We start from the raw sequence: 22,810 nt of genomic DNA, 5'->3' as shown, positions 1-22,810 counted from the left end.
GTATACCGCTCGGATTGTCTCGCTGCACAGTATTCCACAGGTGATCTCTTCAGACCGTGGCAGCATCTTTACCTCCAAGTTTTGGGAGTCTTTTCAGAAGGCCATGGGCACCAACATCCGCTTCAGCACAGCTTTCCACCCTCAAACCAGCGGTCAAGTCGAGCGTGTCAATCAGATTCTTGAAGATATGCTCAGGGCTTGCGTTATCTCCTTCGGTATGAAGTGGGAGGATTGTCTTCCATATGTCGACTCCTCCTACAACAACAGTTTTCAAGCAAGTTCAGGCAAGGCTTCCATATGCCGAAACCGGTGAGCGTCAACTTCTGGGAAATTACTTGATCACAGAGGCAGAGGAGATGTGCAAAGTCATTCGAGATAACCTCAAAGCAGCGCAATCGTGCCAGAAGAGCTACTATGATAGTAAGCACCGTGATTTGGCCTTCGAGGTTGGAGATCATGTGTACCTCCGTGTCTCTCCAATGAAAGGTACTCGTCGCTTCGGTATCAAAGGGAAGCTTGCCCCTAGATACGTGGGATCTTTCAAGATCGTCAGTAAGAGAGGCAATCTCGCCTATCAACTCGAGCTTCCTTTAAACTTTGCAAATGTGCACGACGTGTTCCATATCTCTCAGCTCCGCAAGTGCTTTAAGACTCCTGACCGCACCGTTAACTTCAAAGACATTGATCTCCAAGAAGATCTCTCTTATCGTGAGCACCCCGTTGCTATTCTTGAAGAGACCGAACGCAAGACTCGCAATAAGTCAATCAAATTCCTCAAAGTCAAGTGGTCACACCATTCCGACCGTGAAGCCACCTGGGAACGCGAGGATCACCTCCGTTCTGAGTACCCGGCGTTTTTCCAGTCCTAGATCTCGGTACGAGATCCTTTCGTAGTGGTGGAGTGTTGTAACACGCCGGATGTTATTTACCTAATATGTAATCCAACTCTTGTCGTTTCCGGTGCTAAGTTATTTTATTTCCTCGGGTTCGGGTTTTTGTCTCCGTGTGTTGTTGTCGTTGTCATGCATCTCATATCATCTCATCATGTGCATTGCATTTGCATACGTGTTCGTCTCATGCATCCGAACATTTTCCCCGTTGTCTGTTTTGCATTCCGGCGCTCCTATCTCCTCCGGTGGTCCTTTCTACCTTCCTTTCGTGTGTGGGGATTAAACATTTCCGGATTGGACCAAGACTTGCCAAGCGGCCTTGGTTTACTACCGGTAGACCGCCTGTCAAGTTCGTACCATTTGGAATTCGTTGGATACTCCAACGGTTAACCGAGGGACCGGGAAGGCCTCGTGTGTGTTGCAGCCCAACACCCCTCCAATTGGGCCCAAAACCCACCAAAACCCTTTCCATCATCTAGAGCGTTCGATCACGATCGCGTGGCCGAAAACCGCACCTCATTTGGACACTCCTAGCTCCCTCTATGCCTATTTAAAGGTCCCCCTCCGAAATTCACGGGTCTCCCCTCCCCCCTAAACCCTAGATCCACTCCACGTGGCCGGACACGTCCGCCGGCCGCCGGACACGTCCGCCGGTCGCCCGGACCAACCACACGCCGCCACGCGTCGCAGCCGGCGCCCCACTTCGCCGCGAACCGCGCCGGCCCGCGAAGCCCGCCGCGGGCCCTCCCGACGCCGACCGGGCCCGAGGCTCCTCGTGCCGCGCCACCCTTCTTCCCCAGCCCCGGCGCCCGAGCCACCGCACCGCCGCCGACCTCCGCCCGCTCCGGCCGCCGCGGTCATCACTGCCCTGCAGTCCGGCCACCGCCGTCCCTCGACGTTGGCCACCTGGAAGACGCCAAGTCCACCGGGAGCAACGCCCTGCCGCCGCGCCCCCCTTCTTCCCCAGATCTGGCGCCCCCTCCTCTCCTCCGGTCGCTGACGAGCTATCTCCGGCCGCTACAGGGATCCCGGCGAACCTCGGGTCGCGTGCACCCCGGATCTAGATCTGAGATTTAAATCTCAGGGTTGACTTCTTCATCCCTAACCCTAATTATTTTGCCATCTTCATCATGTCGTATCTTTGCATCCGTAGATCCGTTTTGGTCGTGTAGCATATCAAAATGTCCGTCTCAGAGAGCACATCATTTCATCTCATTGCATCATTTTCATTTGATCTCATCTTGATGCCCGAAATGCTATTGGAAGAGTGCTATTTGAGTTAATTGTCAGATCTGCTGCATCAAATAGCTATTTGTCATTTTTGCCATGATTATTGTGTGCATGATATGCTCCTGAGCTCTACATGTGTTTTGTTATATGATTTTCCATCTTTACACAGGTACTATCCATGTATTTTTGTGATGTGTGTGGTGACTAGCACAAGCTTGCAAAGTAGTGCATCTGTTAATGCTGATTTCAGGGACTTAGAGATTTCACTAAGTCCTTGATCTGTTTTTATCAAAATGCCATATGTTCATGTTGTTTCCTAGTGATCCGTGCCTCCTTGGAGGATGATCAGTAAGGATGATTTGTTAATATTGTGGTGCTCTATCCATCCATGTAGTTGTTTGCAATTATGGAGCATCCTAGCTTGAGTCAATCAAGCTCTACTTTTGCTATTTCGTGAATCCTGGCAGATTCTCTACTTGTTAGCGATTTTGCCGAGGATGTTATTGTTGATCCGTGCATGCTATATTATTGTTCTTGCCATGTCTAGCTTATATAATATGTATTCTTGATGGGTGTATGCTTAGATTTTCATGCCTTGCTCTGTAGTGAGTGCATCGAGCTCGTAAACATGCCTACTTGTTAACAAATTTGCATGCTCCAGTTTTTCTCTAAGTCTGAGATCTGATTATGTTTTTTTGCCATGTCCACATGCTTGCAATTGTATTTTCTGATCCCTTTTGGCTCAAGGTCACTGAGGGACTTCTGTTAATCTCTTTGATAAGCTCCATGACATGCTTTACTTTGCCATGTTAAGTTCCTGTAGCATCTAGTTTTCATGCTCCAAAGTGTGCTACCTGATCTGAAATTACAGGCTTGTGTTAATTTCACTAAGTCTGAAATCTGTTTACCGTTTGCATTTTTGCCATGCTTGTTTGAACCTGTTAATGGATGAATTGGCCGTAGCTCAGTGTTCCTCTTTTGCCAAGCATTATGAATGGATCCCTGCCATGTATTTTTTTGCCATGTTTGCATGCTGTAGCATAATTATCTTGATGCATTTATATGGCTACTTGTTTTTTATCGCAGACCGGTGTCATATTTGTTTTGCTTGCCATTTCCAAACCGTGTCTCCGATTCCGGTGTTCTTTATATCGATTCCAAGCGAAATCACCTCACATTTCCAGTGGCACACTTGGATTTCCATGTTGAGGCCGGGTTCAATCATTCCTTGTCAAATCTTGCATATGCATCACATACCGCATCCCGCATAGCATACCATGTTTGCATCATGTTGTTCGAGCTTTTGCACGTGGTTGATTGTGTTCCTTTTGCTTGTTTGTCTTGTTTGGGTAGAGCCGGGAGACGAGTTTTCTAACAAGGAGCCCGTTGAGTTTGCTTTCGAGGATCCAGTCAACTCTGACAACTTTGCAGGCAAGATGATCATACCCTCGAAATCACTTCTATGTTTGTTTTGCTAGATGCTCGCTCTTTTGCTATGCCCATGCTACGATGCCTACCACTTGCTTATCATGCCTCCCAAATTGCCATGTCAAACCTCTAACCCACCATGTCCTAGCAAACTGTTGATTGGCTATGTTACCGCTTTGCTCAGCCCCTCTTATAGCGTTGCTAGTTGCAGGTGAAGATTGGAGATCATTCCTTGTTGGAACATTATTTTTCTTGTTGGGATATCATTATATTATCTTGTTATCTTAATGCATCTATATACTTAGTAAAGGGTGGAAGGCTCGGTCTTTTGCCTAGTGTTTTGTTTCACTCTTGCCGCCCTAGTTTCCGTCATATCGGTGTTATGTTCCCGGATTTTGCGTTCCTTACGCGGTTGGGTAATAATGGGAACCCCTTGACAAATCGCCTTGAATAAAATTCCTCCAGCAATGCCCAACCTTGGTTTTACCATTTGCCACCTAGCCTCTTTTTCCCTTGGGTTTCCGGAGCCCAATGGTCATCTTATTTAAACCCCCCCCCCTCCGGGCCAGTGCTCCTCTGAGTGTTGGTCCGAACTGGGCAGCCTGCGGGGCCACCTCGGGGAAACTCGAGGTTTGGTTTTACTCGTAGCTTGACCTATCTGAGTGTGCCCTGAGAACGAGATATGTACAGCTCCTATCGGGATTTGTCGACACATTCGGGCGGTGTTGCTGGATTTGTTTTAACTTGTCGAAGTTGTCTTGTAGAACCGGGATACCGTGTCTGATCGGAATGTCTCGGGAGAAGGTATATCCTTCGTTGATCGTGAGAGCTTGTCATGGGCTAAGTTGGGACTCCCCTGCAGGGATTTGAACTTTCGAAAGCCGTGCCCGCGGTTCTGGGAAGATGGGAATTTGTTAATGCCCAGTTGTAGATAACTTGAACCTTAACTTAATTAAAATGAATCAACTGTGTGTGTTACCGTGATGGTCTCTTCTCGGCGGAGTCCGGAAAGTGAACACGGTGTTGGAGTAATGTTTGTCGTAGGTTGTTCTCTAGTTCTTCGTTCGAACTTTGCCTTCTATTCTCGCTCTCTTTTGCGAACAGGTTAGCCACCATATATGCTAGTCGCTTCCTGCAGCTCCACATATTACCTTGCCTTACCTATAAGCTTAAATAGTCTTGATCGCGAGGGTGCGAGATTGCTGAGTCCCCGTGGCTCACAGATTACTTCCAAACCAGATGCAGGGCCCGATGATTCCGTTCCAGATGATGCGCTTGAGCTTAAGTGGGAGTTCGACGAAGACTCATGCCGTTACTATGTGTCTTTCCCTGATGATCAGTAGTGGTGCCCAGTTGGGACGATCGGGACCATGTCGCATGTTGGGGTTGATCTTTTATTTTGGTACCGTAGTCGGACCATGAGTGTATTGGATGATGTAATGCTATTTATGTACTTTGTGTGACGTGGCGAGTGTAAGCCAACTATGTACTTTTTCCCCTTATTACCTATTTACATGGGTTGTTGTGAAGATTACCTTACTTGCGACATTGTTTTCAATGCGATTATGCCTCTAAGTCATGCTTCGACACGTAGAAGATATAGCCGCATCGAGAACGTTACAGGAGGTGGCGGCGGGATCGGGGGATCTGTTTTCGGGATCCGGGCAGGTGTTGCCTGGTCGGGTCGGTCTCCGATTCAAAACTACCTTATATAGGGGCTTGCCTATTGTAGAATATTATTCTACAATCAGTTGTAGAACAGACCCACCGTTATATAACATTCACTCCACCGACTAAGTGAGCTTGTTATACTTGGGTGGAAATTAACGTAGATGATAAAACCCAACGGTGCGGCGCCTGTTTCGCACAACTCCGCGGGGCTTTTCCACATTGCCGGTTGATTTCACTCATGCACTAGGTTCAAGCACACGCACAACTGCAAACATAAAACCCAACGGCGATTACTTTGCCAGAGCGTTAGTCCCTAGAATTGTCATAAAAGTATACATGAAACTGATTCGATTTTGCCAAAGCATGAAGATCTTTCAAAAGTCAATATGTAACTTCACATATACACAATTCAACCCCACCACCAGCTAGCCACATAAACACACTTAAAACTCAGAAGTGTTTTAATTAAAGAGAATTTTTATGAATATTTTTTTATCTTGCTATTATTTATGAGCTATATAGGAAAGAAACGAAATCACTGTCCAAAACCCATTTTTTTTAAATGGCAGGATTCCTGCATTCATTAAAAAGAAAAGAGTTGCTCAGTTAATTAGGGAAAACTAGGCGAAAATAAGATTGGCGGGTTTATTAAAAAAATCGAGCAAAAACCATCACAACCGCTGGGCGGCACACACAAGATACCCCACGCATACCTCTTCAAAGAGAGCCTCGTCGAGACACGCATGTGTCATCATCATCACTCCTCCCCTATTGTGTCATCGACATCCCTAAACCCTAAGCAAATGACTCCAACTTCGCCGTAGACGATCATCGACTCAACCCATGATGTTCAGGCCGAGTGAAGATGAAGGACAATTCGTGCCAAACCCAGCCACCTGCAACCAGACGGCGCAACTCTGACTCTAGCAATGAACTACGAAGGACAAAACTAATCATGGCTAGCACCACGAAAGATCGCGAAACGGGCCACCACCAGCAGCCAGTCATCGTACAACATAGGGCCTCGCCAACGTAGCTTCGACTTCATAGCAGCAAACAAACCAAGGCAATCCCGCGGACATGTCAGAAAAGAGCCGAGTACCATAACCATTGTTGCGTCTCCGACATCGCTCCCACCATCATCATTGCCATAGAAGCCTAGACGCCACAACCGCCGCTGACCTTGGGTCCCGCTTGCCGATGCCGAGCTCCGAGTTGAAGCCTCCAAGAGGGAGAGCAACACCAAGGCACTGCCATCGTCTGGCACAAGATCAAGGGTTTCCCCCGGAGAGGCTGAGATGGCCGCATCCGTGCGTGAGGGGTGCAACAGCAAAGCAGTGATGCCTACAGGAAGGTCTACGATGGCCACAACTGCTACCATTGCTGGTCACGGCACAAGGCCGAGACAGGGTCTTCTTCCAAGCTCCCACACCACCTCGACCGCACATCATCTCACACCGACGATGGCAAGCCCCCCAATAACCACCACCATGGAAGCTGCCATCGATGAAGAGGCGCCGAGATCCACCGCAGGCCCCACACCTCATGGGGTTCATTGGCAGCCATAGTTCAACACGAGGGCCCATCAACCACCACTACGAGCACCATCGAACATGCCACTTCTTAGCCACCCGCACCTCCCAGAGGCCGCCGGTGGCCCACCCGCCACGTAGGCCAGCAGATCCATCGTCACCCGACCAGGATCAACACCACCGGACGCGGCACGGAACACTACACCGAACCGAGCACCATGCCGGCAAGGCACGGAGGAGCACCTCCCAGGCCAAGGACCACCATGGTCCTTGGTCGCAGCCGCGTGCGCCCGCCGAAGAAGGCAGACCAGCCACCACCACGAAGCCACCTCCCTGCGCCGCCCCGGGCCTCCAAGCCGCGCCCAAGCTCCAGATCTGCGCTGCACGGAGATCACTTGCGCCCATGAGTAGGTTGAATAAAAAGACATTGCACGGCAGTCACACTCTTTTGAACAGAACCACATGAATAGGTTGAAATGGAAGGGCATGAAACAGAAGTTGACGGCTAATAACGGTCCAAAGGATGGACAAATTATGTTCAGACACATTGTTGACAATCTATTACTCATACTTATAATTGACAAAGAGGATGAACCAAATTTATTAATATATAGTTTGCCCTTCTAAGGGGATTTTGGCGGACTAAACTTTTTCCTGGTTGTATATTACCGGTAGAAACTGGCCTAACCAAAAAAAAGGTAACTTTGCAGACCATAACAGCATTTGACTCAATACACTAGTTAGACAACGTAATTCGACAGGGAACAAATTAAGTGAATCAGGTTTTCAGAGAGAGCACACCAGTTAGTGATTAAAAGGCAGAATGTCCACAAGCTTAACAAGAACTGTAAGGGTACTGAACAAGTAGAAATTTGAAAATTCGATCAGCAATCCAGCATTCAAACCCTCTGACAGGGCAAACATGGCACCCATGGTTTTCACATCCAAATATTACATGATGTCCTACCTGAGAAAGTGGCAGCAGCCTAACGCTCCCTGAGATGGAAAGCGGCCTAATTTTCTTGTCGTTACCGCAAGATCTGATGATGGGCTTGGTGAGGTGGAAAGCAGTCTCGTTGACAAGTGAATCAGATTTTCGAGAGCACCGGAGTTAGTGATTACCAAGAAAAACCGGAAGTGTACTGAACAAGTAGCTGTTTGAAAATAAAATACCAGTTCCGGCCTTAATACAGTCTACAGAGGAGAGGTTTCGAACAATCTGATAAAAATGAACAACTTGTGTAGGACTTTTTTTAATTTGTCACCGGCCGAGATTCCCCACAAAATGGCTGAGATTTACAACAGGGACAAACAAGCAGATAGAAAGGGGATCAAGACAGCCAGCGTAGGGAGAGCGTGGCAACCTAGCTAAAGGTCAACGGAAGAAAGCTAGGCAGCAGCGCTATCCTGATGCTGGGGGCAAGGCGAACGCGTCTGGCACGAACATCCTCGCTACACATCTGGACGAGTAACCCTGTTCATGTGCTTCCAAACGTTCCAGTAGCAGAGAAGGTCAAATGTTTTGTGCTTCCCCGTCACAGCAGTAAACAAAAGTCTACATCAATCTAGTCAGGACCGCAGCATCTCGAGACATGGGAACTTTGGCGCGCTTGATTCTAGACTACAATCTCTTGTCTGCATCTCACTGAGTACTGTGGCACCAAATGAAGCTACATGATTATACATTCCTAATGCCTCCCATATCTAATACTTTTGTGATCATGTGTGACTTTAAACAGAATAAATCAGGCAAATTGTCTTGACTCTTGAGGAATACTACTAACTTATCTTTCTTTGGTCCGCCTCTGGATAAGCCGACCACAAACCATGGTGGACGAGACATATTCTGCCTAGTTAGTTGATTACTATGAACCACTATGGATGAGCGCCATATATATGCACACATGCTGAATGACAGCTAGGAAGAAATAAAGACGATAATAACTCAATGACAAGGTGGTTGATTTGTACCACCAAAGATGGATTATGACTTGCAATATACTCCCTCCGTTTTTATTTACTCCGCATATTAGTTTTGGTCAAAGTCAAACTTTATAAATTTTGACAAAGTTTGTAGACAAAAATATTAACATATACAATAAGAAATCAACACTATTAGATTCATTATCAAATGTACTTCCACATAGTATACATTTGTTATGGTAAATATTTATATTTTCTTCTATAAACATGGTCAAACTTTAGGAAGCTTGACTTCAGTCAACTCTAATATGCGAAGTAAATAAAAACGGAGGGAGTATATTTTTCTTTCAATTGCATCCACTCCTCTAACTAAGTGAGCTTGCTATACTTGGCCGGATACCAGTATAAAAGAATTCTCTAGAGTTACATCCACTCCTCCGACTAAGTGAGCTTGCTATACTTGACTGGATGAAAAGTATTACACGAACCGGTTCCATTTTGCCAAAGCAGGTTGTCTCAAGATTTTTCAAAAGACAATATATGAATTTACATATACACAGTTCAACGCCACCACCTGCCCCACAAATACACTTTGAAAAAAACTGAAAAAAAGTTATTATAGAGAATTTAACAAAAATATTCCATCTTGCTATCAGTTATGAGTTATAGAGTAAAGAAATGAAATCACTGTCAAATACCCATTTTTTTCAATAATAGATCACCTACAATTTGGCTTTCACGTGGCAATTAACTTTCTAAGGGAGACCTCCATGATTATGGTGAATAAAAAAAGTATACTACAAGGCAGTCATACTCTTTTGAACTGAGCCACATGAATAGGTTGAAACGGCAGATAATGAAACAGGAGTTGACGGCTAATAAGGATCCAAAGTTTGGGTACATTGTTGGCCATCTATTAGTCATGCCTATGATTAAATGGCAGAATCGTCAAGAGTACCAAAATGATAGATCCACTCTGGCTGTAACACAATCTACATAGGAGAGATTTCGATCAGCAATCCCAGCACGCAAAGTCTCGAAAAGAGCAACATGGTACCAAACGATTATGTTCTCTTTCATATTATAGGAACTCGTAGCTGAACCCTTTTTGAATTAATGAAGTTTTTTCGAAATTTGGGAATAATTTTTGAAATTCACCGACATTTCTTGTTTTTTGTGACATTTTTACAAAATTCATGAACATTATATGAATTCAAGAAATTTGGATCAAAATGATGAAAAAATTTTGAATACATGAACATTGTTCAAAATCATGAACATTTTTGGAATGTGCTAACATTTTATGATTTCTTAAACATTGTTTTAAAAAACAATTTTCTAAATTTCAGAACTTTTTTTACATCCCAAACTATTAAGGCAGAAAAAATTAAAATGGAAAAGAAAAGAAAAAATGGAATAAAAAACAGGGTGCTCGCACATGGGCCAGCCCAAAAGGGCGCGCTTGCTGCCGGGGGAGAGCGAGGGGTGCGCGTTGCGTCTCGTCCCAGCCGAACAACGCAAGTGCTATGTCTCGCATTTAGCGAGATGATAGCAGCTCTCCCTGAATTCGCTCACCTCGCGTCGTATCGGGCCGCCCAATCATGCTCACATAGTACGTAAAAAGAGCAGAGGAAATGGGAGAAGCAGGGACCAATCCCTGGTCTCCAGGGAGAACGCTAGCGCACTCCGCCCAAATTCCATTCGTGGTAAGAACTAGGGGCGCGTCCTACATGAGGCTATTCGGGCCGTTTTTGTTGGGTTTATTTTACCTTTTTTGCTTTATTTTGTTTCTTTTTTTTCTCCGTTTTTCTTTCATTCTTTTGCATTTTGTTTCTTAGTTTTTTTTCTTTTGTTTAATTTTTTTCTATTATTGGTTTTCTTTGTTCTTATGGTTATTATACTAATTTTTTTGTATATGTCAACAACATTTTTCTAACACACGTCTAACATTTTCTCAATACAAATTATATATTTTTGTAATACATGGTCAACATTTTTCCTATACATGGTTTTAACATTTTTCAAATACAAGATTAATACTTTTTTAATCATGGTCAACATTTTTTCTCTCATTTTTATCATTTTTTTAATGCTTAATTAACAGTTTTCAAATAAAATATTAATTTTCTGAATACATTGTCAACATTATTTCTATATACATGATCAAAAAATACATAATTTTTTTATACATGGTCAACAATTTTTCTATACACATTTAAAAAAATGCTTGATTACATTTTTTAAATACTTGTTCATCATTTTTAATGCTTGATTAACATTTTTATATAGAGATCAAAATAATTTATCATTTTTCTAATACATGGTCATCATTTTTCCTATACACATTTAGCATTTCCCAAATGCTGGATTAACATTTTTCAAATATGATTTCAACATTTTTTTCGAAATGATTGATGAACAGTTTTTATATTCGTGATGAAATCAATTCATCATTTGTTTAATATGCGGTCAATATTTTTTCTATACACATTTAACATTTTCCAAATGCTTGATTAACAGTTTCTAACACTTGTTCGATATTTTTTTTCTAATACTTGATTAACATGGATGGAAAGTCTTTTTGTAAGGTTTTCCACAAAGGTTGCGTGTTATAAAAAGTATGGACAGTGTGTTGTTTGCTAGGGTGGTGCTACTATGCTCCCAATTCACAAGGTAACTTTGATTAATTGAAGAATCGGATGTTTCGATAAAAAGTCGGGAAAGAGAACTATTCAAAACTTCTCACTAGGCTCATGCTATAAAAAATAGAGATCAAATTTTAAGAATTGAATGATATAAGTCGCATAACACCTGAGGTGAATAGAGATCATAATTGTAGTTTTGAAGACTCAGACTTGACAAAATAAACTTATATATGTAGCAACTATTTTTTAAATGGTCGTCGGGGAGAGATTCCCCATATGAATTAACAAGTTGCTGAGCTTTACAACAGTGACAGACAAAGCAGACAGAGAGACGGATCACGGCAGCAGAAAGCATGGGGGGGGGGGGGGGGGGGGGGACACATCTCAAGGAACAACCGCAGGTTAGGGCGTTGCTCGCGGAATGCTACCGGTGCTTCCAAATGATCCGGTGGCAGAGAAGGGAAAATAGTATGTGCTCCCCCTTGCGTCAGTAAGCCAAAAATGCTGCATCAGTCTAGTCAGGCCCGTAGCATCTCTCGGACAATGGGACTTTGACACCCTTGATTCTAGAATCTCTTCCCCACACCATTTTCGCTGAGCATTGCAGCCCATTACGTAACCACAAGCTTAAATATTCCTAATGCTTCCCATGTCTAATATATTCTGTAATGGTGTGCAACTTGAATGGAGTAAAATGAGGCAAATTGACTTGACTACACCCATAGGGGCTTGCTCAATTGAGATAAACAGCCCATACATATAACTTCCTTCATTCTGCCTCTTGACAACTACAATAAACCATGGTGGATGAGAGATATTCTGGTTAGCTAGTTGATAACTGTAAACCACTGTGGCTGAGAGCTAGTAGTCTATATATGCATGCACACCAGACGAGGGATAGGAAGAAATAAAGACGATAATAACTCATCAACATGGTGGTTGATGTGTGCCATCAAATTGGGGTGAACCCTGACCAACCGGCAACCGGTTCCAAAACAATTTTGTAATGTTAGTGGGTGGATGAGGGGACGGGGTAAATTAAAATTATGTGTATTGTACACCAAATAAAAGTAGTATACCGACATGGAAGGAAAGACAATGGATCGTTTCCTCATGTCTTAAAAATAAAATTTAGTTTGTATCCCAGCTATTTTGTGCTTTGCCAAATTATCCTTTGTCAAGATCACCCCACGGTTAAGATCTTTTTTTTAAGGATGAATACCCCCGGCCTCTGCATCAATCGATGCATGCAGCCATATTATTAAATAAAAACATAACAACATCATAAGATCCAAAAAAGCTCATAAACTGAGCGGTAGTCAAAAACCAATAAATCTGACAAGCGCCACACGGCCCACACCTGGTGATATAGAACTAAAAAAGTGCCACATCCGGCGATAGGATAATAAGCTGTGATGCCTACACACTTAGCCTATTAGCTCGCCACCCAAATCGGCTGAAGATATCCCGTGCTACCGTCTCCCAACGGCAATAACCAAAGGCTCCCTGATGTCCGCAGTAAGGACCACATATGGATCCAAACTGTAGCTCTATAGATAACCTGCAAAAAATTGGTGAATTGTGCTCCATTAAAAATCATATCATTTCTAGTGTTCCATATAGCCCAAAATAATGCACATACTCCTATCCGAATATGTTTAGCTAAATGTACGTCCACTCCATTAAGCCACGTCTCAAATAACGTGTGTATGCTCCTTGGAGGTTGAATGTTAAAGGCTATATGAATTGATCGCCATAATAATTGTGCAAGATGACATTCGGGAAAGAGGTATTTAATCGTTTCATTTTGATCACAAGAACAGCACCTAGAATTACCAACCCAATTCATTTTTGCCAAGTTTTTTTTTTGGTTAGAATAACCTCTTTATGGACAAACCACATAAATATTTTAATACGAAGCGGAACTTTAATCTTTCAAATGTGCAACGACCTCCACAATGGCCCGATATCAATTACGTCCGAATACATGGATTTCACTAAGAAGATTCCATCCCCCACACTTAAGATAGCGTATGAAAAATAATCTTCCAAGTATACTTCATGAGGAAAGCAACCCCAGAGTTTGATAAAATTGGGATGCATGGATTTTATGGAGAACACCACAATAGTGCAACTCCCAGAGGAATACATCAGATTCCTGCAAAATCAGTTGATCGGCATCGAACAACGTATTAAATGTAGCCAAGCAGTCCACTTCTCCACAATCAGAGCCCAACAAAACTAAATATTCAGCGAACTTGTCCCTATATTAAAGTAACTGACCTTGCATGATTTTTATTTTTCACATAGAAGGCGGGATCACTGTGATTCACTAAGAGAGGGAAAAATAAAAGTTTTACAGAATACGTACAAGAAAAGGTAAAACCCAAAACAATGAAAAGGACTATGTGGGAGCGGCCATGGCCAACCTCATTTGATCAAGATTATCCTTAACCAAGTAAGCAACCTCGATCATGGACAAAGATGCTTGTTGAAAAATACAATGGTTCCACTCCTTCCAAACATTCCAAATAACATAGATGAGGACCTTGCTAAAAACCTTTCTCTTGGTCACCTCCATGTGAGCAATATGCATGTACCCATCTTCAAGGGGCGAGAATTCAGGAGCCAGGTTGGTGACAAGCGAGCACCATCCCGCAACAATGCCCCAAACACCACGAAGAAAAAAACAACCGCATGCTAGATGCTCGTAGTCTCATGTTCCATAAGAGCATCTTCAATAGAAATTGTAGATGGAAAAATAATTATATTTGCATCTTCAAGGCCCCAAAACGCTGCTCCAACAATAGATCCGCAGAGAAGAATATTTGTCCATCTGTAATGGAGATGTAGATGCAAAAAAAAAAAAATCTCCACCTCTCGAAGATGTAAACTATAAAACCTCGCGGTGCAAATTTGCATCTCCACCTTCAGGAGATGTAAAAATGTTGGTCGCGCGCCAACCGCCAACCGCCGTTTCTTTCCCTTCCGCGCGACCAGGCGCCAGCCGCCCGACTCCGCCGCCGCCCGACCCCGTGCCGCCGCCCCCCGCCCGACGGCCGACGAGCATACAAGCAATCGGGAGCACTTTATCAGGAGCACTTTATTAGAAATCTTCAAGGTTTGGTCAAATGCAGTGACATCGTCAGACGAGTTCAGCAATGTACTGGACTGCTTGAGACTAACAGAGGCAACTAAAATTAGGCATCCTTCGCTTAGCACCACGAGACAAAATTGAAACCCCAATGACTTTTGCATACAAGTTCTTCGAAGGAAAAAAAAAGGGTCTAACAAACATGAAAAGAAGCTGACAGCTCGTGCCACCGGTTGAATCGATACTTTGCTAAACTGATTCAACAGAGAAGCAGCAAGTTAAGAAGTTTTTCAAAAGATTCCACACAACTAGTGATTAACACTGAAGCCATGGAATGCTCACAAATTTAACGAAGGAAACCGGAAGGTAGGGAACAAGAACCAGTTCGGAGATGCTATGCTAGACCTTGGCCATAATATAATCCACAAAGGGTGCTCATAATAAAAGGATGGATAATGTGGTGTGTTTTAGGGTGGTGCGACTATGCGCTCAGTTCACAACGTAACTTGGATCGGTTGCAGAACTGGATGTTTTGATAAAAGTTAGGCAAGAGAACTATTTGAAACTGCTTGCTAGGCTCATGCTATGGAAAATCAGATATCGTCTATTGGATGTCATAAGCTGCCTAACTGCTAAGGTGAATAGAGATCGTAATTGTAGCATATGTGCTTGGTTTGCAGGTAAAAATTACTAGGCAATGCATTGGAGATCAAAACTTGACTAACAAGTTGTGGCAAACATAATTTAGTGGTCACCAGGATGAGATTCCCCACCTGAATTTATATTTAAAATGGCCAGAAATGGAGTAGTTTTACAACAGCGACATACAAGCAGAAAAAAAGCGATCTGCTAATATGCCGCTGTTGTAAAACTGCCATTTTTGCGACATACAAGCAGATAGGTAGAGAGGGGTCAAGACAGCAGTCTAGCTGAGAGCGTGGCAACCTAAGCTAAACGCCAATGGAAGAAAGCCACGAATCAGCGCAATCTTGCTCAGAAGAAGTAGAACGCACTAGGCACACGCACCCTCCTGGCATATCTGATTAGGGCGTCGCTCGTGCAACACAGGCCATGTGCTTCCCCTCACATCAGTAAGCCAAGATTCTTCATCAATCTAGTCAGGCCCGTATCATCTCTTAGACAAGGACAAAAGCCCACGCTTGATTCTACAACGTGTTGTTCACACTATTCTCGCTGAGCATTGCAGCACCAATGCACCATATGTAGCCACAAGCTTATATATTCCTAATGCTTCCCATATCTAATATATTTTGTGATGGTGTACCACTTTCAATAGAATACATGTAGGCAATTTGTCTTGACTACTGAGGAATGCTATATCCATACCGGCTAACTCTGTTGAGATATAAATAGCCCATACATATAACTACCTTTGGTCCGCCTCCTGTCCACTACAATAAACCATGGTGGATGAGATATTCTGCTCAGGTAGTTGAACTATAAACCACACTGGATGAGAGCTATATATATGCATGCACAGCAGATGACAGCTAGGAAGAAATAAAGACGATAATAACTCATCGGCAAGGTGGTTGACTTGCTATATACTCCCACCGTTTCACAATACATGCCTTTCATTTGTCAAAATATAGATGTATCTAGACATGTTTTAGTATATAGGTACATTCATTTTTGAATAAATGGAAGTCAAAGTATTTTAAAACAGAGGAAGTATTTTTTTTTCCTTTCAAATAGTAAGCATTCAGGGATTTTTAGCTGGAGGTATACACACATTCCTCTAACTAAGGGCCAGTTCTTTTCACCTCTGGTTTATGAAGAAGCCACTGTGGAAATAAGCCCCAGACAAGCCGTTGTGGAAATAAGCCCAGTGAGAATAAGCCATCCAGTTCTTTTTAGCCTCTGTGCGTTTAGCTTATTTTCTATATACCCAATAAAAAGTCTGTAATACCCCCTAAATTTTTTTTGTTGAAATAATAATTGGGTTATTTTGTATTGTTTAGCTGCACATACGAACATAAAATTTATTTTGAAACATCGCTAAATTGTAACAAGTCCACATAAGGAAGATCATTGTCGCACATACGGAAAAAACTCGTCTGTAGTACTTGAGAAGAAAGAAAGATATTCTAAATATTACATGGTTCTCCCAACAAAAGTATACACAATAAAGCTATTCATCAAGGAAAGACACTCGCAGCAATAGCATCTCGTACACTTCCCATATTGCCTTCATCATAGGGTGCAAAGTGATGAGAAGCGCTCTCCTCGTGAACATAGGATCCATTCTCAACCATATCAAAATGCTCATCAGGTAGTTTGCTCTCACGGATGTAGTTATGAAGACAAGTACATGTAGTAATTATCATTGTTTGTGTTTCAACTTTGTAACGCCTAATGCCAAGAAGGATTCGCCATTTCATCTTGAGAACACCAAAAGTTCTTTCGATGACGTTTCGTAGTGAGGAATGTAGATGATTAAAGGTCTCATTTCTCCCTCGTGGAGGTACTTGTTGGAAATCAGGTACATGGTACCGTTGTCCTTTGTATGGTGCTAGATAGCCATCTCTGTTTGGATAGCCTGAGTCAACAAGATAGTATTTTCCTATACAGGGAACAAAAATACAATGAAGAGCGGTAATTTAAAGCAAAAGGCTAGTGTAAAAAAATGCATGTACGAGTAATTACCATTCGGAGGGTGTGGGAAACTGGGATATTCAGCTCGTGCATCAGCCCATACACGGGTGTCATGAACAGATCCAGGCCATCCAGCAACAACAAAAATGAACCTCATATCAAAATCACATATTGCCATGACATTCTGAGTGGTGACACCTTTTCTGTTCCGATATTTGGGCTGCTCTTTTTCCGGCACAATACAAGGTATGTGTGTTCCATCTATGGCCCCAATGGCATCCTTGAAGTGAGGCCAAAATCTTGGTTTTTTAAGAGAGTCGTGAACTTGGGTGAAAGTTTCATCTTTGGGTCGTAGGTAATCACCAGCCATACGATATACACACCTTAAAACCTCTTTAAACTTTTTGTTAATTGTAGACCGACTGTGTTCAAATCAATCCGCAATATTGTCGGTGGTCTGGCATGTCCCCAAAGTCCATAAAAATAGTGTTAACGCTTCTTTACTTGACATGTTGCAAGTTGACTTTAAACCGTATTTCTCAACTAGCATGTCATGCGATGGGTAAAACACTGACCTCCGCATCCTAAACATTGAGTAGAATGCTTTTGGATTCATCTCTTTCTCTTGCACCCATTGCAACCCCGTCATCATTGGTGCTCTTCTAGGTGCATAGGGCACCCTCTCTTTGTTTTGAAGATAATGTGCCATTGCAAGAATGCAGAAATCTAATTCTTCATCTTCATCCTCAACAGAGATATCCATCTGTCATATAAAGAACACAATATAGATGCATTATAATTTGGTACACAATAAAACAAAATAATTTGAGCCGTCAAACATGATACATGGCTTTAAAAATGAGTAGAAAAAAGATCCATGATGCATACGAATTGATGACAAACAATCCACTTTCCCTATATTACAATCTGAGTGCAAACAAGAGGTTCCAAACAAAACATAGGTTCACGACAGTACAAGTCGATAGCAAGTAATTTTGTTCAAAGAAAATAACATCACAGAAGTTCTAATCTTTTTTCATAAAGAGATCCCATGTCCTCTTGATCCATTCAAGCCTCACACTAGCAGTCTCATCCTTGAGGGCACTGAACACATCACGATGTTCCTTCTTTGTAAACAGTTGTAGAGCATAGAAATACACATCACTTCCAGGACGACCTCCATCGTTCACCACCATGGTCGTCATCTCTTTTATCTCATCTCTCACATGATCCACATTTGTTTGAGATGTCGCCGAATTGCGGCTAATCTCCCTCCTCTCCCAAAGGTCAACCATACGGTTAAATACCATTTGATCATCACTATCTTTTGCCGCCTTTTGGACCATCTTGGGACTCGGTGAATAAGGACATGATCTCTTCTTTCGACCTTTAGATGAAACATTGGTGGGTGTAACTTGGTTAACATCTAACTCACATCCCGAGCCGTCCTCATTACCCTCCTCAATGTTGATTTGAGAAGCATCAACTTGAGACGAGGGAGTTGCGACCCTTGCATATGCATTCGTCACACTATGGTCATCAAATATAAAACTCATTCTTTGCTCATCAACTAATGGAGCATATCGGAACTTGGCGGCAATCTCATTCCTCTGCAGAAAAATCACACAAATAAATTAATTAAGAAATTGGATGGCAAAGTAACAAGTAAAAGTAATATGAATGCTTCAATACCTGTATCTCATTCGCCCACCATTCATCGGTAGCCGCAATGCTCCTAGTAACAGGATCTATTCCAATGCCAGATGCCTTTTGGTTCAACGTCTTCCAACAATTGTACTCTTTTTTAAGTAAATCCCACCTATTCTTGAATTGCTTGCGAACAAAATTTCTGTTTGTCCGCTCATTGAACTTCCTTATCATATTTTCATACCCAATTGGGCTCAAATGTCCATCAGAACGGTTATTTGCATTCACTTCTTCAACACAAATGTCAAGGAAAATTTTATGGGCAACAGGATCCCAATTTGCTTTCCCAGATCTACCTTTATCCATCTATCATAAAATGAATGTTACAATTTTTATCAAATAGCGCATACCCCATACCCCCATACCACATAACACGTAGCAGAAATAAAATCCCACTATGTATTTAATAAAAAAATTAGCTCACTGCCACAACACCAAATTCATACATGACAAAGTATTTTTGGTCATACAAATACACGTGCATAGCAATCAGTGTATAATTAGAAGTGCTACTCGTACTACGAGCAATCGATTAGCAACACCAAGATAATACTCGCACATCGCTGGACGATCTTCGCTTTGATCTTTATAGTGCTAGTACTAACGTACACATAGATCACTCGGCCGATTGCCACAGGAGCGTATCTATAGGAGCAATCCTACCCGGTGATAATTGTTCAAACCTACACAGACACATACACATGTATTGCACCGGACCCAGATACGCTCATAACATCATGCATCACATGCAGATCAGGAAAGAAGTCCGGAGCAGAAAGATAAGAGGACAGACGGTGCTTACCTTGGTAAGAGCTTGGACGGGGACGATCGGACTGCAGCTTGCCGTGAAGATGGGAGTAGCTAGTGTGCAGGACGGAAGTGCAGCAGGACGGGAAGCAGCAGAGGGACGGGCGGAGGCCAGCGATTGCGACGTTGGGAGCAACGTTGGTTAACCTCCCTGCATGGCGTCAGGAAGGACGACGGCGGCGGCGGCTAGCTGGACAAGAGGCGGTGGCAAGAAACCTAGCAGACGCCCGAAGCGGATGATGCGTCGGGAGAGATGGCTTCGATGCCTGGAGTTATATCTTTCGTGGGTGGCATTTCTCTCGTAAATACTGCCAACGCGGAGGGCATAGCGATGTACCGCTTCAATTTTTAAAGGGCTGCGCTCGGGAAGCTGCTCTCTCTCGGCTTCTCCCAAACATGAAGGGACCGGCTGTGGCCGGAAATTAAGCCGAATACAAAAAAACGAGTTCTTTTCAGCTTGTGCTTATTTTCCACCATAAGTCGTCCATAAGCCAGAAAAGAACTGAGCCTAAGTGAGCTTGCTACACTTGGCTGCATATCAACATAGAAGATTTCTCTGGAGTTGCATCCACTCCGGCTAAGTGATCAGCTTGATATACTTAGCTGGATATTAATATTAATATACTTTCTCCGTTTCTAAATATTTGTCTTTTTAAATATTTCAAATGAACTACCATGTACGGATGTATATAAACATATTTTAAAGTGTAAATTCATTTATTTTTCTCCGTATGTAGTCACTTATTGAAATCTCTAGAAAGACAAATATTTAGGAACGGAGGGAGTATAAGATAACGGCTACGCTAAATATCAGTGAAGTCTCAGTCAATAACAATCGTGTGTACGTGTACGTTGGCTCGAACCAGCTCTTTTCTTTGTCGCTGCACGGGCCGGTGGAGATGAGAGAGCCTTTCTTTTTTTTTTCTGGGCCTTGTTCCCTTTGCTGTGCAGCCCAAGTTTCCCAAGTGTGTTTTTTTAGTTATTTTTGTCAGCCTACAAGAAAAGTACTTTATTTTGTTTCTTTTTCTCGCCCTACACAAGTGAGTTTTGCCTGTCGGAGAGGAAGTCACAGTGGCTTCTCTTTTTCCCAAAATAATTTTTCATTCTCATTTTTCTTTTTTTCTTTACCTTTTTCTTTTTTTATTGTTTACTTTTCATTTACTTTTTATAAGTCTTTAACTTTTCTTTTATTTATTTTTCCTTATTAGGCTTATCCCGTTTCATTTTTTTGTTTTGTTTATTTAATTTAATTTTCCCTTTTGTCCTTGCTTATTAATGTTGTGTTTTATTCTATTTGATTTTAGCATATTTTCCAAATTTCGAGCAGCCCTATTTTAGCAACGAAATTTCCTACCAACTTTTTGTTAATCATTTTTAGTTGCACATCCATCAGATGCTTTGTAAGTAAATGTTGGTTGCGATAGTTGAAATTTTATTACCTGGATTGCTAAAATTTAGTCGATTGAGTTTAACCGAAGTCCCAGTACACATATATGGCCGTTAGATCACTGTTTCCGTAAGATTCATGCAACACTGCTTGTCTAGTGTTACCCCGACTTGTTTAGCGCCCGCTTCTTCTTTCTTTACTTTTCTTGTGTTCGGAATTGATGCGCGATGTGCTGGTTGTGAGAGGCGTTTTTCATTGTTTTTGTTGGACTTTTCAATTGCCATGTACACACCATATCTACCGCGGAGTACTTGTCTAAGGGGAGGGGGTCTTCGTCCCTCGGGGTTCTTCAGTTGCATTTTTTTCTTTTGTTTTCCCCTCTTTTATGCCAGGTTTCTATTTGTGAATTTATTTATGTATGCATTTAGATTTTTTATGCTTCCATAAGGTAGGAAATGCTTTTTCTTCGATGACTGGGGATTTTTGAACCATGTAGACATAAATGTTAGTGGGTATGTTGGTTGTTAGCGGGTTTTTAAACCATGACTTCTGTTTTGTATAGGACCGGCATTTTCATATTATTTTTCTTGTTTATGTGTAAAAGAATATTAGCATATATTTTTTTTTGCACCCGGCCGCAAGTGCATGTCTTCTAACCCGACCACAACTGGACTTTTTTGTTATGTTAAAGGGGGCGCCGGGAGAGGGGGCGGGCCAGTTGCAAGCCCGACAACAGCCCCGCAACTGCATGTCCCCAACATGGTTGCAACTCTTCTTTTGTTTTGTTAGAGGGGGCGGGCCAGTTGCAATCCCGACAACAGCCCCGCAACTGCATGTCCCCCAATATGGTTGCAACTCGACTTTTGTTTTGTCGGAGGGGGTGTCGGGAGAGGGGGCGAGCCAGTTGCAAGCCCGACAACAGCACCGCAACTGCAAGTGTCGCGCCCGACTGCAACTGCATGTCCCCCAACATGGTTGCAACTCTACTTTTGTTTTGTAAGAGGGGGCGCCGGGAGAGGAGGCGGACCAGTTGCAAGCTCGACAACAGCCCCACAACTGCATGCCCCCTAACATGGTTGCAACTTGATTTTTGTTTTGTTGAAGGGGACGCCGGGAGAGGGGCCGGCCACTTGCAATCCCAACAACAGCCCCGCAACTGTAAGTGCCGCACCCGACTGCAACTGCATGTCCCCCAATATGGTTGCAACTCGACTTTTGTTTTGTCGGAGGGGGCGCCGAGAAAGGGGGTGGGCCAGTTGCAAGCCCGACAATAGCCCCGCAACTGTAAGTGCCGCATTCGACCGCAACTGCATGTCTTTTAACTCGACCACAACTGGACTTTTTTGTTCTATCAGAGGGGATGTCGGGAGAGGGGGCATGTCAGTTGCAAGCTCGACAACAACCCCGCAACTGCAAGCGCCGCACCCGACCGCAACTGCATGTCCCCCAATATGATTGCAACTGGACCTTTGTTTTGTTGGAGGGGGCGGCGGGAGAGGGAATGGGCCAGTTGCATGTCCGACACTAGGAATGCAACTGCAAGTGTCGCACCTAGGTCTACAATTGCAAATGTCATCTCGGCCTGCATGTTGCCCTGATGCCTACTGATTAAGACTTATTTAAATCTCAATCGACTGGACCGTATCCACACCTCATTATTTACTTTCTTTTTCTTATTTAATATCTTTTCTTTTTATTTTTCTATTTCTCTAAAAAGAGGTGTTTTGATTTTTTTTAACGTGACACACCTATCCAGTTGCACCTCTGCATCGCATGTGTAACTGTAACTGAATATGATTGGCTCTCTTATTTTGTTAGTAGTACCATTTTCAATTTGTGGATGATAACAAAACTACAAATAGATGAGACCCAATCTAAGA

The 22,810-nt window shown here is 43.0% G+C and overlaps 1 protein-coding gene across 1 annotated transcript; it reads right to left on the bottom strand.

The window, feature by feature from the left end:
• Nucleotides 1-18,054: 18,054 nt before the first annotated feature.
• LOC147961669 (L10-interacting MYB domain-containing protein-like) lies at nucleotides 18,055-19,042 on the bottom strand. Its single transcript, XM_087537731.1, has 2 exons — nucleotides 18,722-19,042; nucleotides 18,055-18,639 (listed from the first exon to the last, which is right to left on the bottom strand). The coding sequence occupies exons 1-2, from the start codon at nucleotides 19,040-19,042 to the stop codon at nucleotides 18,055-18,057; spliced, it is 906 nt and encodes a 301-aa protein (XP_087393857.1).
• Nucleotides 19,043-22,810: the final 3,768 nt, after the last annotated feature.

Source organism: Triticum urartu, chromosome 7A, assembly GCF_056163025.1.
Source record: "Triticum urartu cultivar PI428250 chromosome 7A, HENAU_Tu73, whole genome shotgun sequence".
NCBI lineage: Eukaryota > Viridiplantae > Streptophyta > Magnoliopsida > Poales > Poaceae > Triticum > Triticum urartu.
Note: the sequence above shows the minus strand (reverse complement) of the source record. Positions and strands in the feature narration are given on the sequence as shown.

Excerpts from the sequence above, each read along its gene's own strand:
- LOC147961669 (XM_087537731.1), bottom strand. The coding sequence starts at position 19,042 with ATGGATAAAGGTAGATCTGGGAAAGCAAATTGGGATCCTGTTGCCCAT. Across the intron at positions 18,640-18,721 it reads GGTGGGCGAATGAGATACAG|AGGAATGAGATTGCCGCCAA; the intron begins GTATTGAAGCAT and ends ATTTTTCTGCAG.